Source organism: Oncorhynchus clarkii, unplaced genomic scaffold, assembly GCF_045791955.1.
Source record: "Oncorhynchus clarkii lewisi isolate Uvic-CL-2024 unplaced genomic scaffold, UVic_Ocla_1.0 unplaced_contig_12929_pilon_pilon, whole genome shotgun sequence".
Lineage (NCBI taxonomy): Eukaryota > Metazoa > Chordata > Actinopteri > Salmoniformes > Salmonidae > Oncorhynchus > Oncorhynchus clarkii.
Window position 1 is genome coordinate 34662 of NW_027258401.1, and position 15929 is coordinate 50590.

The 15929-nt window shown below is 52.3% G+C and overlaps 1 protein-coding gene across 1 annotated transcript in view; it reads right to left on the bottom strand.

Annotated features, from left to right (window-relative positions):
- Window positions 1-322: 322 nt before the first annotated feature.
- The window catches only part of LOC139396855 (BCL-6 corepressor-like), a gene marked incomplete at its 5' end in the record, with an annotated part of 29056 nt that continues 13449 nt past the window's right edge, over window positions 323-15929 (bottom strand). Inside the window, 3 exons of the mRNA XM_071143772.1 lie at window positions 323-1474; window positions 5191-5344; window positions 8609-8686. Of these exons, the coding sequence (XP_070999873.1) occupies window positions 1165-1474; window positions 5191-5344; window positions 8609-8686 (542 nt within the window). The remainder of the gene's footprint in view (window positions 1475-5190; window positions 5345-8608; window positions 8687-15929) is intronic.

Here is a 15929-nt window from a genome sequence, read left to right on the forward strand (position 1 = left end):
TCGAGAGGTAGGTTATTCATAGTGGCAAATGTCAATAGTAAAATATTTTTCAGACCAAATTAATAGGTGACAAAACGGTGTTTTTCCATAGTCCTGGTTGGAAGAGTCCCGGACAAGGGAGGAATCCTACAACCAGAATTTCTGGAAAAACTGGGAATTTGGGGAACATTTCAGAATTTCACCTAAAAATGGAAATGATCTAGATTAATAAAATACGATAAAGGTTCACTCTTATTGCGATTTATTTAAATGAACTTTTTTGTAAAATATAAATACAAATAAGTGTATTTAATTACAAAGTTTAAACACTTACATTGCCTAAACAAACAAACCAAACACCCCAGTCAGAAAAACAGTTACTGAAATGGTCATCTTATTTACAAGTTCAAGCATGAATCTCACTCTTCAATTGAAATGGCTTGTAGTATTTTACATTTATATTTTACAAAAAACCCACATCAAATATCTTAATTCCTCATTGTCATAAATAAGAGACAAATAAAGCTAGGTTTTTAGACAATGTTGAAAATAAAAATCCCCAAATCTTTGGGATGAGCCATGAGTGCTAAAATGTTTTTTGTCACAGTTCACCTCTATATATATATCTATCAAAGTCCAATGGGTCGGTAAAGCTCAAATCAAGTGCACTGCCATGATCCAAAGTCAAACAATGACCTGTTCACTAGCCTAGTCAACCCAAACAGTGTCAAAACCCACAACCTGACCACAACATGACAACCAAAGCAGCAGATATACAGTATGGATATACATACATACATATATATATATAGAACAAATTCAATCGGCTGTTAATGTATACATATATAATATATTTATTTTAAAAATGCAGTTTGTGTGGCGCTGGGGTCTGTTTCCTCTTGGAAGGGATACTGTCCAGTATTCAACATCCAGTCCTCACAGGGCAGGGGAACGTACACATGGAGCATGTGTGTGTGTTGGCTACGTCCCAATACTCTCTCCTTCCTCCCAAAGTGTTCACTTCCCTTCACCGATTTGAAAGGAAAGGACTGGTATAAGAAACATGGTGGAAAACTACCACTAGCCAAATAACTGCACCAGATTTGTGGGAACTAGTGAAGGAGTGTCCACTTCAGGAGAAAGTAGATCTTATTGAGAGTCACCCTCTGTGTGTGTATCTCAGGGTCACGAGCGGGCTTTAGCTTTGACCTGGGCCCCTTTGGGCTCCCATCGGCTGTCCAAACACTCTAGCGAGGAGCCCAGCAGCGCAGCCAGCTCCGAGCTGGTCTCAACCAGGTCCAGCAGCTCCTTGCTGTCGGGGAGGAAGGCGGCGAGCTCGTCGGGGCACGAGAAGAGCTGCGACAGTGACGCCTGCTTGTAGAACTCTGCCTCGGCGATGGTTGCTACCTCCAGATGGGCGAAGGCTGCCCTGAACGCCCTGGAGGACATTCTGAGTCTCTTCAGGACGTCTGATAGGAGCAGCCAGTTTCTGGGACTGAGGGGGTTAAAGAGAGAGAAGGAGAGAGAGGGAACGGGTTAGCATGGCTCTACACTTCTGATGTGACACCAGTGGCTCCAGCTTTTCAACACTAGCTGTAATTATGGGCTGTAGCACCGTGGTTGGGGTTTTCAACATCTGTCACACACATATAAACACAAAGGCTTTTCTGGGGGCGCTCTGTGAATTCAGTTGGTGTGTGAATAATCCTTATGTGAGAATGGATGTGTGTAACCCCCCCCCCCCCCCCCCCCTCACACACACACACGGGTAGGTGATGAACAACAGGCGCTGTTCAATCGATAGCACTTGAAATGGTTAGCTGTGTAGCGCTGCGGCTGGGGAGCAGCTGAATGGGGAGAGGAGTGTAAATGCAAGCGCTGCCGAGCCTCCGTGTGTGTGTGTGTGTGTGTGTGTGTGTGTGTGTGTGTGTGTGTGTGTGTGTGTGAGTGAGAGAGAGCGCAGGCCGGCCTCACAGCCCAGGAGATCCATTAATACTGCATCAGCCAGAAGAGCAGAGTGAGCCGAGAGAGACAAGAGGAGAGAGAGAACGAGAGCAGAGAGAGAGAGACAAGAGGAGAGAGAGAACGAGAGCAGAGCGAGAGAGACAAGAGGAGAGAGAGAACGAGAGCAGAGCGAGAGAGAAAGAAAGAGTGGGGGAGGGGAGCTCCGCTGAGAGATGGAGAGAGAGAGAGACAAGAGGAGAGAACGAGAGAGAGAGACAAGAGGAGAGGGAGAACGAGAGCGAAAGAAAGAGTGGGAGAGGGGAGCTCCGCTGAGAGATAGAGAGAGAGACAAGAGGAGAGAGAGAACGAGAGCGAAATAAAGAGTGGGGGAGGGGAGCTCCGCTGAGAGATGGAGAGAGAGAGACAAGAGGAGAGAGAACGAGAGCAGAGCGAGAGAGAGAGACACGAGGAGAGAGAGAACGAGAGCGAAAGAAAGAGTGGGGGAGGGGAGCTCCGCTGAGAGATAGAGAGAGAGAGAGACAAGAGGAGAGAGAGAACGAGAGCGAAAGAAAGAGTGGGGGAGGGGAGCTCCGCTGAGAGATGGAGAGAGAGAGACAAGAGGAGAGAGAACGAGAGCAGAGCGAGAGAGAGAGACACGAGGAGAGAGAGAACGAGAGCGAAAGAAAGAGTGGGGGAGGGGAGCTCCGCTGAGAGATAGAGAGAGAGAGCGGTGCTCAGACTGAAGATTACACAGAACAGTGCGCTGCAGCCAAGAGGGAGAGAATGAGAGGGAGGGGAGGAAGAGAGGGTGAGTGACGAGGCTGGGAGGAAAACGGTGTGGGAGGCAATTAGCGCTGTCTGCATTCACACACGTCTCTAGCTAACGTCTCCGGCTAACGGCAGCCTGCCGTGCTGCGTAGCGTCAATCTCCATCTTCTCCTCTATATTTCTCTCTACCATCCTAAAAAACCTCCTCTCTCTACCATCCTTCTACCAAACCTCCTCTCTCTCTACCATCCTAAAAAACCTCCTCTCTCTACCATCCTTCTACCAAACCTCCTCTCTCTCTACCATCCTAAAAAACCTCCTCTCTCTACCATCCTTCTACCAAACCTCCTCTCTCTCTACCATCCTAAAAAACCTCCTCTCTCTACCATCCTTCTACCAAACCTCTCTCTCTACCATCCTATCAAATCTCTCTCTCTCTCTACCATCCTATCAAACCTCTCTCTCTCTCTCTCTACCATCCTAAAAAACATCCTCTCTCTACCATCCTTCTACCAAACCTATCTCTCTCTCTACCATCCTATCAAACCTCTCTCTCGCTCTCTACCATCCTATCAAACCTCTCTCTATCTCTCTCTCTACCATCCTATCAAACCTCTCTCTCTCTACCATCCTATCAAACCTCTCTCTCTCTACCATCCTATCAAACCTCTCTCTCTCTACCATCCTATCAAACCTCTCTCTCTCTCTACCATCCTGTCAAATCTCCTCTCTCTCTACCATCCTGTCAAATCTCCTCTCTCTCTACCATCCTATCAAATCTCATCTCTCTCTCTACCATCCTATCAAACCTCTCTCTCTCTCTACCATCCTCCTATCAAATATCTCTCTACCATCCTAAAAAACCTCCTCCTCTCTCTCTACCATCCTTCTATCAAATCTCCTCTCTACCATCCTATCAAATCTCCTCTCTACCATCCTATCAAATCTTCTCTCTCTCTACCATCCTATCAAATCTCCTCTCTACCATCCTATCAAATCTCCTCTCTACCATCCTATCAAATCTCCTCTCTACCATCCTATCAAATCTTCTCTCTCTCTACCATCCTATCAAATCTCCTCTCTCTCTCTACCATCCTATCAAATCTCCTCTCTCTCTCTACCATCCTATCAAATCTCCTCTCTCTCTCTACCATCCTATCAAATCTCCTCTCTCTCTCTACCATCCTATCAAATCTTCTCTCTCTCTACCATCCTGTCAAATCTCCTCTCTCTCTACCATCCTATCAAATCTCATCTCTCTCTCTACCATCCTATCAAATCTCCTCTCTCTCTCTACCATCCTATCAAATCTCCTCTCTCTCTCTACCATCCTATCAAATCTCCTCTCTCTCTCTCTCTCTCTACCATCCTTCAATCAAACCTCCTCTCTCTCTCTACCATCCTATCAATCCTCCAATCGTTCTCTCTAAAATCCTCTATCCAACCTCCTTTCTGTCTCTTTACCCACCCTCTCTGTTCCTCTCCATCTCTCTAACCCCCTAATGTTTCTCCTCCCTCATATCAGAGCAACCCACAGTATTAAAGAGCTCTGCTTCTACTAGTCTACCTTCTTCCCTCCACATTAATCATTTCCTCCTGTGGCGAGCCCCCTGGTTAATGACACCCACCTCCTCCTCCCTCTGCCAGGTCGGTGTGACTAATGACCCTCCCCCCTCCCTCCCCCAGATCGGTGTGACTAATGACCCTCCCCCCTCCCTCCCCCAGATCGGTGTGACTAATGACCCTCCCCCATCCCTCCCCCAGGTCGGTGTGACTAATTACCCTCCCCCCTCCCTCCCCCAGGTCGGTGTGACTAATGACCCTCCCCCAGATCGGTGTGACTAATGACCCTCCCCCCTCCCTCCCCCAGATCGGTGTGACTAATGACCCTCCCCCCTCCCTCCCTCAGGTCGGTGTGACTAATGACCCTCCCCCTCCCTCCCCCAGATCAGTGTGACTAATGACCCTCCCCCCTTCCTCCCCCAGGTCGGTGTGACTAATGACCCTCCCCCTCCCTCCCCCAGATCGGTGTGACTAATGACCCTCCCCCCTTCCTCCCCCAGGTCGGTGTGACTAATGACTTTATCGATACCCTGATCATAATGACCCTCCCCCCTCCCTCCCCCAGATCGGTGTGACTAATGACCCTCCCCCCTCCCTCCCCCAGGTCGGTGTGACTAATGACTTTATCGATACCCTGATCATAATGATCCCTCCTCTCATCTTTTTAATAACACACTGGATAGGGGGAGAGGAGGGACGGATGGATGGAGGGAACCCAACATGCAGTGAAGTGTAGGGTTACTGGTGAGAACAACAACACTGTTATAATGTGGCTGGGTAACCGTGACAATACTGTAATGTAATGGGCGGTCACAGGTGGACAGACTAAAGCTCATTATTTTGCTTACTGCAGGACAGAAACCGATTCAAAACTGTAGTCAGAACCGGAAGGAAAAATGTTATTTCTGGGGCCTTTAATGACACACAGACACTTACCCCTGTGAGAGGGAGAGCTGAATGTTGTAGCAGGGCAGGAGGGGTCGGTCAGAGAACTCAAACTCAAAGCCCTGCCTCGAGTCCTCCTCCTCCTCCTCTCCTGGGCCTGGGGGGTTAGCCAGGATGTCATAGGCTGCTGGGTCCTCACCTGACTCTGCAACACACACACACACACACACACACACACACACACACACACACACACAGTTACAACACTATTCTGTAGAGATGACCAAACACACTGTTACAACACTATTCTGCATCAGTGGCGATGACAGGTGAGTACTACACAGGTCAGGTTGCAGAACTCAAACAGGTGGGCACATTCCAAATGAAACACACATGACTGTCTACACCTGCATCACCCCCCACAACACACACAGCCAGGGTTAAGCTGGAGATAAATGCCTGTGGCAGATAAGGTCAGCCTCGTCAAACAGGCACAGTCAGAGCATTGTACTGCTGGCTGGCTGGCTGCCCCCCCCCCTCCCTCCAATGATAGCATGAAGCAGCCAGGTGTTGCCCTGGGGCGCCCAGCTCCACTCAGCCCACCGAACCGACCGCAGGGTGTGTGTGCATCAGTGTGTTGAATAATGCAGGTATGGAGAGATCCTAGCAGCCGTCCACCCCCACTTCATCCACTTCTGCCTTCACAGGACTAGGGGTGGTATTAGCATGTAATATGACTGTTTTCTTGCGGGAAGAGGGGATGAAATATTAGCGTTGTCCATTAGGCAACATTTGAAACGACCTTGAAGAATTTCTACAAAGTTGTCACCGGTGACACTCAAATCACAGAGAAAGATGAATTATGACCTTCAACTTCTGTTTGTAATATGATGCAGGAATGTAATACAGTTCTCTGGCCTCTCCAGCTGGAAGTCCAACCTCTTCCTGCTGTTCTAACACGGGGGGGCGGCTGTGGTGTGAGGGACATTTCACAATTTGGAGAAAGGGAGGGGATGAGGGGAGGAAAGGAGGGAGTGAGCAGAGGAGGAGGGAGAGGGGGATTAATTGGTAGTTTGTCGTGGGTCTTTAATAGACCCTCATGCCTCACATTCCTGTGATTCCAGGACTGGAGAGAGGATAGAGGGAGTGGAGAGAGGAGGATAGAGGGAGTTGAGAGGATAGAGGGAGTGGAGAGAGGAGGATAGAGGGAGTGGAGAGAGGAGGATAGAGGGAGTGGAGAGAGGAGGATAGAGGGAGTTGAGAGGATAGAGGGAGTGGAGAGAGGAGGATAGAGGGAGTGGAGAGAGGAGGATAGAGGGAGTGGAGAGAGGAGGATAGAGGGAGTTGAGAGAGGAGGATAGAGGGAGTGGGAGAGGAGGATAGGGGGAGTGAGAGAGGAGGATAGAGGGAGTGAGAGAGGAGGATAGAGAGAGTGGAGAGAGGAGGATAGTGGGAGTGGAGAGAGGAGGATAGTGGGAGTGGAGAGAGGAGGATAGCGGAGAGGGGAGAAAAGAGGGAGTGGAGAGGGGAGGATAGAGGCAGTGGAGAGGGGAGGATAGAGGGAGTGGAGAGGAGAGGGGAGGATAGAGGCAGTGGAGAGGGGATGATAGAGGGAGTGGAGAGTGGAGGATGAGGGAGTGCAGAGAGGAGGATGAGGGAGTGGAGAGAGGATGATGAGGGAGTGGAGAGAGGAGGATGAGAGAGTGGAGAGAGGAGGATGAGGGAGTGGAGAGAGGATAGAGGGAGTGGAGAGAGGATAGAGGGAGTGGAGAGGATAGAGGGAGTGGAGAGGATAGAGGGAGTGGAGAGAGGATAGAGGGAGTGGAGAGAGGATAGAGGGAGTGGAGAGGATAGTGGGAGTGGAGAGGATAGAGGGAGTGGAGAGGATAGAGGGAGTGGAGGGGATTGAGGGAGTGGTGGATGAGGGAGTGGAGGAGAGAGGGAGTGAGAGAGGAGGATAGAGAGAGTGGAGAGAGGATAGAGGGAGTGAGAGAGGAGGATAGGGGGAGTGAGAGAGGAGGATAGGGGGAGTGGAGAGAGGAGGATAGAGGGATTGGAGAGAGGAGGATAGCGGGAGTAGAGAGAGGAGGATAGGGGGAGTGGAGAGAGGAGGATAGAGGGAGTGGAGAGAGGAGGATAGAGGGAGTGGAGAGAGGAGGATAGAGGGAGTGGGAAATGAGGGAATTTGCTTTCCTAACAGCTGGAGTGGGGCCCATTCTGTAATAGCCCCCCCCCTCTCTCTCGCTCTTTGGAGCTCAAACCTCCATAGCATCACTAGTTAAAACCGGGGACCTTTCTGCATGGCATTGAGATCCACATATCTCAGTTGTTGGGAGCATGGTGGGTGTCGGCAATGCGAAGGTTGCAAGTTGGATTTCCACATGGGCCATCAATATTGATCGTAAGCAATACATGGGAGAAACTTGTGGTTTGGAGGCAGGAGAGTATGGAGGCAGGAGGGGAGGTAGGTAGGAGGGTAGGGAGGCAGGAGGGGAGGTAGGCAGGAGAGTAGGGAGGCAGGAGAGTAGGGAGGCAGGAGAGTAGGGAGGCAGGAGTGTAGGGAGGCAGGAGAGTAGGGAGGCAGGAGAGTAGGGAGGCAGGAGAGTAGGGAGGCAGGAGAGTAGGGAGGCAGGAGGGGAGGTAGGCAGGAGAGTAGGGAGGCAGGAGAGTAGGGAGGCAGGAGGGGAGGTAGGCAGGAGAGTAGGGAGGCAGGAGAGTAGGGAGGCAGGAGAGTAGGGAGGCAGGAGAGTAGGGAGGCAGGAGAGTAGGGAGGCAGGAGGGGAGGTAGGCAGGAGAGTAGGGAGGCAGGAGAGTAGGGAGGCAGGAGAGTAGGGAGGCAGGAGGGGAGGTAGGCAGGAGGGTAGGGAGGCAGGAGAGTAGGGAGGCAGGAGGGGAGGTAGGCAGGAGGGTAGGGAGGCAGGAGGGGAGGTAGGCAGGAGAGTAGGGAGGCAGGAGGGGAGGTAGGCAGGAGAGTAGGGAGGCAGGAGGGGAGGTAGGCAGGAGAGTAGGTAGGCAGGAGAGTAGGGAGGGAGGAGAGTAGGGAGGTAGGCAGGAGAGTAGGGAGGGAGGAGAGTAGGGAGGTAGGCAGGAGAGTAGGGAGGCAGGAGGGGAGGTAGGCAGGAGAGTAGGGAGGCAGGAGGGGCGGTAAGCAGGAGAGAAGGGAGGCAGGAGAGTAGGGAGGCAGGAGAGTAGGGAGGCAGGAGGGGAGATAGGCAGGAGAGTAGGTAGGCAGGAGAGTAGGGAGGCAGGAGGTGAGGTAGGCACAAAAGCGTAGCTCGCTCCGTAGCTGGGAGGGGAAATCTATCGGATACAAGAGAAGCCACTGTTCTCTTTTTCTGATGTTGTCCTTCTGAATCAATGCTGGTATCCTCCGAGAAGACTCCCACAGAGATTGTGTGTGTGTGTGTGTGTGTGTGTGTGTGTGTGTGTGTGTGTGTGTGTGTGTGTGTGTGTGTGTGTGTGTACTCACCACACACGGCGCTGCCGTAAAACTCCCAGTAGATGCCTTCGTCAGTGTCTTCACGCCCCTTCAGGTCGGAAAAATACTCTAGAGAGACAGAGACACAGTACAGCTATAAACAGGGACAGAGAGAGAGAGACACGGTACAGCTATAAACAGAGACAGAGAGAGAGAGACACGGTACAGCTATAAACAGGGACAGAGCAGAGAGAGACACGGTACAGCTATAAACAGAGACAGAGCAGAGAGACACGGTACAGCTATAAACAGGGACAGAGCAGAGAGAGACACAGTACAGCTATAAACAGGGACAGAGCAGAGAGACACGGTACAGCTATAAACAGGGACAGAGCAGAGAGACACGGTACAGCTATAAACAGGGACAGAGCAGAGAGAGACACGGTACAGCTATAAACAGAGACAGAGCAGAGAGAGACACGGTACAGCTATAAACAGAGACAGAGCAGAGAGAGACACGGTACAGCTATAAACAGAGACAGAGCAGAGAGAGAGACACGGTACAGCTATAAACAGGGACAGAGCAGAGAGAGAGACAGTACAGCTATAAACAGGGACAGAGCAGAGAGAGACACAGTACAGCTATAAACAGGGACAGAGCAGAGAGAGACACGGTACAGCTATAAACAGAGACAGAGCAGAGAGAGAGAGAGACACGGTACAGCTATAAACAGAGACAGAGCAGAGAGAGAGACACGGTACAGCTATAAACAGGGACAGAGCAGAGAGAGAGAGACACGGTACAGCTATAAACAGAGACAGAGCAGAGAGAGAGACGGTACAGCTATAAACAGGGACAGAGCAGAGAGACACGGTACAGCTATAAACAGGGACAGAGCAGAGAGAGACACAGTACAGCTATAAACAGGGACAGAGCAGAGAGAGACACGGTACAGCTATAAACAGGGACAGAGCAGAGAGAGACACGGTACAGCTATAAACAGGGACAGAGCAGAGAGAGACACGGTACAGCTATAAACAGGGACAGAGCAGAGAGAAACACAGTACAGCTATAAACAGGGACAGAGCAGAGAGAGAGAGACACGGTACAGCTATAAACAGGGACAGAGCAGAGAGAGAGAGACACGGTACAGCTATAAACAGGGACAGAGCAGAGAGAGACACGGTACAGCTATAAACAGGGACAGAGCAGAGAGAGAGACATACGGTACAGCTATAAACAGAGACAGAGCAGAGAGAGAGAGACACGGTACAGCTATAAACAGGGACAGACCAGAGAGAGAGAGACACGGTACAGCTATAAACAGAGACAGAGCAGATAGAGACACGGTACAGCTATAAACAGGGACAGAGTAGAGAGAGAGAGACACGGTACAGCTATAAACAGGGACAGAGCAGAGAGAGACACGGTACAGCTATAAACAGGGACAGAGCAGAGAGAGACACAGTACAGCTATAAACAGGGACAGAGCAGAGAGAGAGAGACACGGTACAGCTATAAACAGGGACAGAGCAGAGAGAGAGAGACACGGTACAGCTATAAACAGAGACAGACAGAGCAGAGAGAGAGAGACACGGTACAGCTATAAACAGGGACAGAGCAGAGAGAGACACGGTACAGCTATAAACAGGGACAGAGCAGAGAGAGACACGGTACAGCTATAAACAGTACAGACAGAGCAGAGAGAGAGAGACACGGTACAGCTATAAACAGGGACAGAGCAGAGAGAGACACGGTACAGCTATAAACAGGGACAGAGCAGAGAGAGAGAGACACGGTACAGCTATAAACAGGGACAGAGCAGAGAGAGAGACACGGTACAGCTATAAACAGGGTCAGAGCAGAGAGAGAGAGACACGGTACAGCTATAAACAGGGACAGAGCAGAGAGAGAGAGACACGGTACAGCTATAAACAGGGACAGAGCAGAGAGAGACACGGTACAGCTATAAACAGGGACAGAGCAGAGAGAGAGAGACACGGTACAGCTATAAACAGGGACAGAGCAGAGAGAGACACGGTACAGCTATAAACAGGGACAGTGCAGAGAGAGACACGGTACAGCTATAAACAGAGACAGAGCAGAGAGAGAGAGACACGGTACAGCTATAAACAGGGACAGAGCAGAGAGAGACACGGTACAGCTATAAACAGGGACAGAGCAGAGAGAGAGAGACACGGTACAGCTATAAACAGGGACAGAGCAGAGAGAGAGAGACACGGTACAGCTATAAACAGAGACAGACCAGAGAGAGAGAGACACGGTACAGCTATAAACAGGGACAGAGCAGAGAGAGACACGGTACAGCTATAAACAGGGACAGAGCAGAGAGAGACACGGTACAGCTATAAACAGAGACAGAGCAGAGAGAGAGAGAGACACGGTACAGCTATAAACAGGGACAGAGCAGAGAGAGAGAGACACGATACAGCTATAAACAGGGACAGAGCAGAGAGAGACACGGTACAGCTATAAACAGGGACAGAGCAGAGAGAGAGAGAGACACGGTACAGACACGGCCCCCCACCTTGGCCCCCAGCCCTGCCCCCCACGCCCCCCACCCTGGCCCCCACGCCCTTGCCCCCCACCCCGGCCCCCCCGCCCTGGCCCCAGCCCCCCAACCTGTCCCCTGCCCCCCAACCTGGCCCCCCACCCCCCACCCTGCCCCCCCGCCCCCCACCCTGGCCCCCCGCCCTCCCTGTTCACTCTGCCTCATGGTGGAACAGGCGGAGGACGGCAGTGTGTGTCAGACATGCATCTCTAATCAGATTCCACTCGGGAGCCTTCAAAGCCGCTAGGGAGCCATGCACGCTCTCACACAGACACACACTTAAATCACCGGGTGTTCACTCCACCGAGTGTTCATTTAAAAACGGCTCCGGCTGCTTGGACAGCAGGTCACTATGTTTGCATTCTGTGTGTGTGTGCGTGTTTGTGTGTGTGTGCTTGCGCACAGGGAGCCGGTGTGGAAGCGGGGGCAGCTGTGCGGGGGCTTGGCGTTGGGTGGGTAGTGTGGCAGTGCCAGAGGCAGCAAGGGAGTGGTGTGCCAGCTACAGCCATTCAGGGATTCAGCAGTTAAGCCTCATTAAAAAACCCACGGAACGACAGAGAAAGAGAGAGAGGGAAAGGAGAGAGAGGCAGAGAGGGAAAGGAGAGAGAGAGGCAGAGAGGGAAAGGAGAGAGAGAGGCAGAGGGAAATGAGAGAGAGAGGCAGAGAGGGAAAGGAGAGAGAGAGGCAGAGAGGGAAAGGAGAGAGAGGCAGAGAGGGAAAGGAGAGAGAGAGGCAGAGAGGGAAAGGAGAGAGAGAGGCAGAGAGGGAAAGGAGAGAGAGAGGCAGAGAGGGAAAGGAGAGAGAGAGGCAGAGAGGGAAAGGAGAGAGAGAGGCAGAGAGGGAAAGGAGAGAGAGAGGCAGAGAGGGAAAGGAGAGAGAGAGGCAGAGAGGGAAAGGAGAGAGAGGCAGAGAGGGAAAGGAGAGAGAGGCAGAGAGGGAAAGGAGAGAGAGAGGCAGAGAGGGAAAGGAGAGAGTGGTAGAGAGAGAGAAAGTATTAGATGGAAAAGGGAGAGAAGGAGAGAGAAAGAACGAGGCGAAGGAAAGTAAGAAAGTGTGTGTTGTGCTAGCTGCTGATTAGAGCTCCCAGGGAGAGGGAACACATTGGGGGAGGAGGTGGAAATCAGACTGGCAGGCAGCACATCCAGACAAACCTGCCGATTTACCACGCCCCCCTTCTTTCTCTCCCTCTCTCTCTACTTCCTCTCGCTCCATCTTTCATTCTCTCTCTAGCTCCTTCATGCTTGCTCAGCCTCGTTCCAGTTCTCTCTGTCACACTAACCCCCCCTCTATATTTCCTTCTCTCTCTCTCTCTTCACGCTCCCTCCATCTGTCTTTTAGTCGTACTCACTCTCTCTATTTCACACACTCACTGTTTCTAGCTTCCTTGCGCTTGCCGTGTCTCTAACGTGGTCTTACACAAAGCCTGGGAGTTGAGACGGAGAGAGGAAGGGAACGAGAGCACGGAAGGAAGGATGAAGAGGCTATTACCCTGTAACACCACTGAGTGTATTCATTTGTTAGTGCTGGCTTGTATATATGCCTCTCTGCAGTGTGTGTGTGTGTGTGTCAGCAGGGTATAGCTGAGCACTGTGCTCCCCATAGCTCTAAATGACAGGCTGGCTCTGTGGCCGTGCTGCTCTGTGGCCGTGCTGCTCTGTGGCCGTGCTGCTCTGTGGTTTGCGGGGGAAGCAGCCGTTTTAAATGCTAAGTGGGAAGTGGTGATTAGGGGAGGAGAGCGGAGGGAGAGAGGGAGCGAGGGAGAGCAGAGAAGAGAAGAAAAGAGAGGTGCTGGGCTCTGATTGCTACCCCCGCCCACCCCTCCTTCTGCCCCCGGCTCTCTGCTCTCCCTGGATAATGTGGGTCACGATATTGCAGCACTCAGCGCTCAGGGCAGTGTGTGTGTGTGTGTGTGTGTGTGTGTCAATGGAGATACGTCTCTCTACCGACACACACCGCCTCTGTGTTACATCACCACCATACTTCCAGCTCCACACAGACACGGAAACACACGGCTATTTCAGCTGTTGTTTTGTTTCCCTGCTCAATCCAAGGCATTCGGGAACGAGAGATCTACCTCGCAAATAACAGGATTAGGAAACAAAATCCCAGAGAATCCCTGTAGAAGTCCCAGAGGCCAGGGAGGGAAGGCCTGAGTGGGAGAGAGAGTCCAGGAAGGGAGAGAGAGTCCAGGGAGGGAAGAGAGTCCAAGGAGGGAAGATAGAAAGGAGAGTCCAGAGAGGGAAGAGAGAGAGGAGAGTCCAGAGAGGGAAGAGAGAGGAGAGTCCAAAGAGAGAGAGCGGAGAGTCTAGGGAGGGAAGAGAGAGAGGAGAGTCCAGAGAGGGAAGAGAGAGGAGAGTCCAAAGAGAGAGAGAGGAGAGTCCAGAGAGGGAAGAGAGAGAGGAGAGTCCAGAGAGGGAAGAGAGAGGAGAGTCCAAAGAGAGAGAGAGGAGAGTCCAGAGAGGGAAGAGAGAGAGGAGAGTCCAGGGAGGGAAGAGAGAGAGGAGAGTCCAGAGAAGGAAGAGAGAGAGGAGAGTCAAGAGAGAGAGAGTAGAGTCCAGGGAGGGAAGAGAGAGAGGAGAGTCAAGAGAGGGAAGCGAGAGAGGAGAGAAGGGAGGGAAGAGCGATAGGAGAGTCCAGGGAGGGAAGAGAGAGAGGAGAGTCCAGAGGGGGAAGAGAGAGAGGAGAGTCCAGAGAGAGAGAGGAGAGTCCAGGGAGGGAAGAGAGAGAGGAGAATCAAGAGAGGGAAGAGAGAGAGGAGAGTCCAGAGAGAGAGAGAAGAGAGTCCAGGGAGGGAAAAGAGAGAGGAGAATCAAGAGAGGGAAGAGAGAAAGGAGAGTCCAGAGAGGGAAGAGAGAGAGGAGAGTCCAGGGAGGGAAGAGCGAGAGGAGAGTCCAGAGAGGGAAGAGAGAGAGGAGAGTCCAGAGAGGGAAGAGAGAGAGGAGAGTCCAGAGAGGGAAGAGAGAGAGGAGAGTCCAGGGAGGGAAGAGAGAGAGGAGAATCAAGAGAGGGAAGAGAGAAAGGAGAGTCCAGAGAGGGAAGAGAGAGAGGAGAGTCCAGGGAGGGAAGAGAGAGAGGAGAGTCCAGGGAGGGAAGAGAGAGAGGAGAGTCCAGAGAGGGAAGAGAGAGAGGAGAGTCCAGAGAGGGAAGAGAGAGAGGAGAGTCCAGAGAGGGAAGAGAGAGAGGAGAGTCCAGGGAGGGAAGAGAGAGAGGAGAGTCCAGGGAGGGAAGAGAGAGAGGAGAGTCCAGAGAGGGAAGAGAGAGTGGAGAGTCCAGAGAGGGAAGAGAGAGAGGAGAGTCCAGAGAGGGAAGAGAGAGAGGAGAGTCCAGGGAGGGAAGAGAGAGAGGAGAGTCCAGAGAGGGAAGAGAGAGAGGAGAGTCCAGAGAGGGAAGAGAGAAAGGAGAGTCCAGGGAGGGAAGAGAGAGAGGAGAGTCCAGAGGAAGGAAGAGAGAAAGGAGAGTCCAGGGAGTGAAGAGACAGAGGAGGGAAGAGAGGGAAGAGAGAGAGGAGAGTCCAGGGAGGGAAGAGAGAGAGGAGAGTCCAGGGAGGGAAGAGAGAGAGGAGAGTCCAGAGAGGGACGAGAGAGAGAGGAGAGTGCAGAGGAAGGAAGAGAGAGAGGGGAGTCCAGGGAGGGAAGGGAGATAGGAGAGTCCAGAGAGGGAAGAGAGAGGAGAGTCCAGAGGAAGGAAGAGAGAGAGGAGAGTCCAGGGAGGGAAGAGAGAAAGGAGAGTCCAGGGAGGGAAGATAGAAAGGAGAGTCCAGAGAGGGAAGAGAGAGGAGAGTCCAGGGAGAGAAGAGAGAGAGGAGAGTCCAGGGAGGAATGAGAGAGAGGAGAGTCCAGGGAGGGAAGAGAGAGAGGAGAGTCCAGGGAGGGAAGAGAGAGAGGAGAGTCCAGAGGAAGGAAGATAGAGAGGAGAGTCCAGGGAGGGAAGAGAGAGAGGACAGTCCAGGGATGGAAGAGAGAAAGGAGAGTCCAGAGGAAGGAAGAGAGAAAGGAGAGTCCAGGGAGGGAAGAGAGAGAGGAGAGTCCAGAGGAAGGAAGAGAGAGAGGGGAGTCCAGGGAGGGAAGAGCGAGAGGAGAGTCCAGAGAGGGAAGAGAGAGAGAGGAGAGTCCAGAGAGAGAGAGGAGAGTCCAGAGAGAGAGAGGAGAGTCCAGGGAGGGAAGAGAGAGAGGAGAGTCCAGAGAGAGAGAGGAGAGTCCAGAGAGAGAGAGGAGAGTCCAGAGAGAGAGAGGAGAGTCCAGAAAGAGAGAGGAGAGTCCAGAGAGGGAAGAGAGAGAGGAGAGTCGAGGGAGGGAAGAGAGAGAGGAGAGTACAGGGAGGGAAGAGAGAGAGGAGAGTCCAGGGAGGGAAGAGAGAGAGGAGAGTCCAGAGAGGGAAGAGAGAGTGAGGAGTCCAGAGAGGGAAGAGAGAGAGGAGAGTCCAGAGAGGGAAGAGAGAGAGGAGAGTCCAGGGAGGGAAGAGAGAGAGGAGAGTCCAGAGAGGGAAGAGAGAGAGGAGAGTCCAGGGAGGGAAGAGAGAGAGGAGAGTCCAAAGAGGGAAGAGAGAGGAGAGTCCAGAGGAAGGAAGAGAGAGAGGAGAGTCCAGGGAGGGAAGAGAGAAAGGAGAGTCCAGGGAGGGAAGAGAGAAAGGAGAGTCCAGAGAGGGAAGAGAGAGGAGAGTCCAGGGAGGGAAGAGAGAGAGGAGAGTCCAGGGAGGGATGAGAGAGAGGAGAGTCCAGGGAGGGACGAGAGAGAGAGGAGAGTGCAGAGGAAGGAAGAGAGAGAGGGGAGTCCAGGGAGGGAAGGGAGATAGGAGAGTCC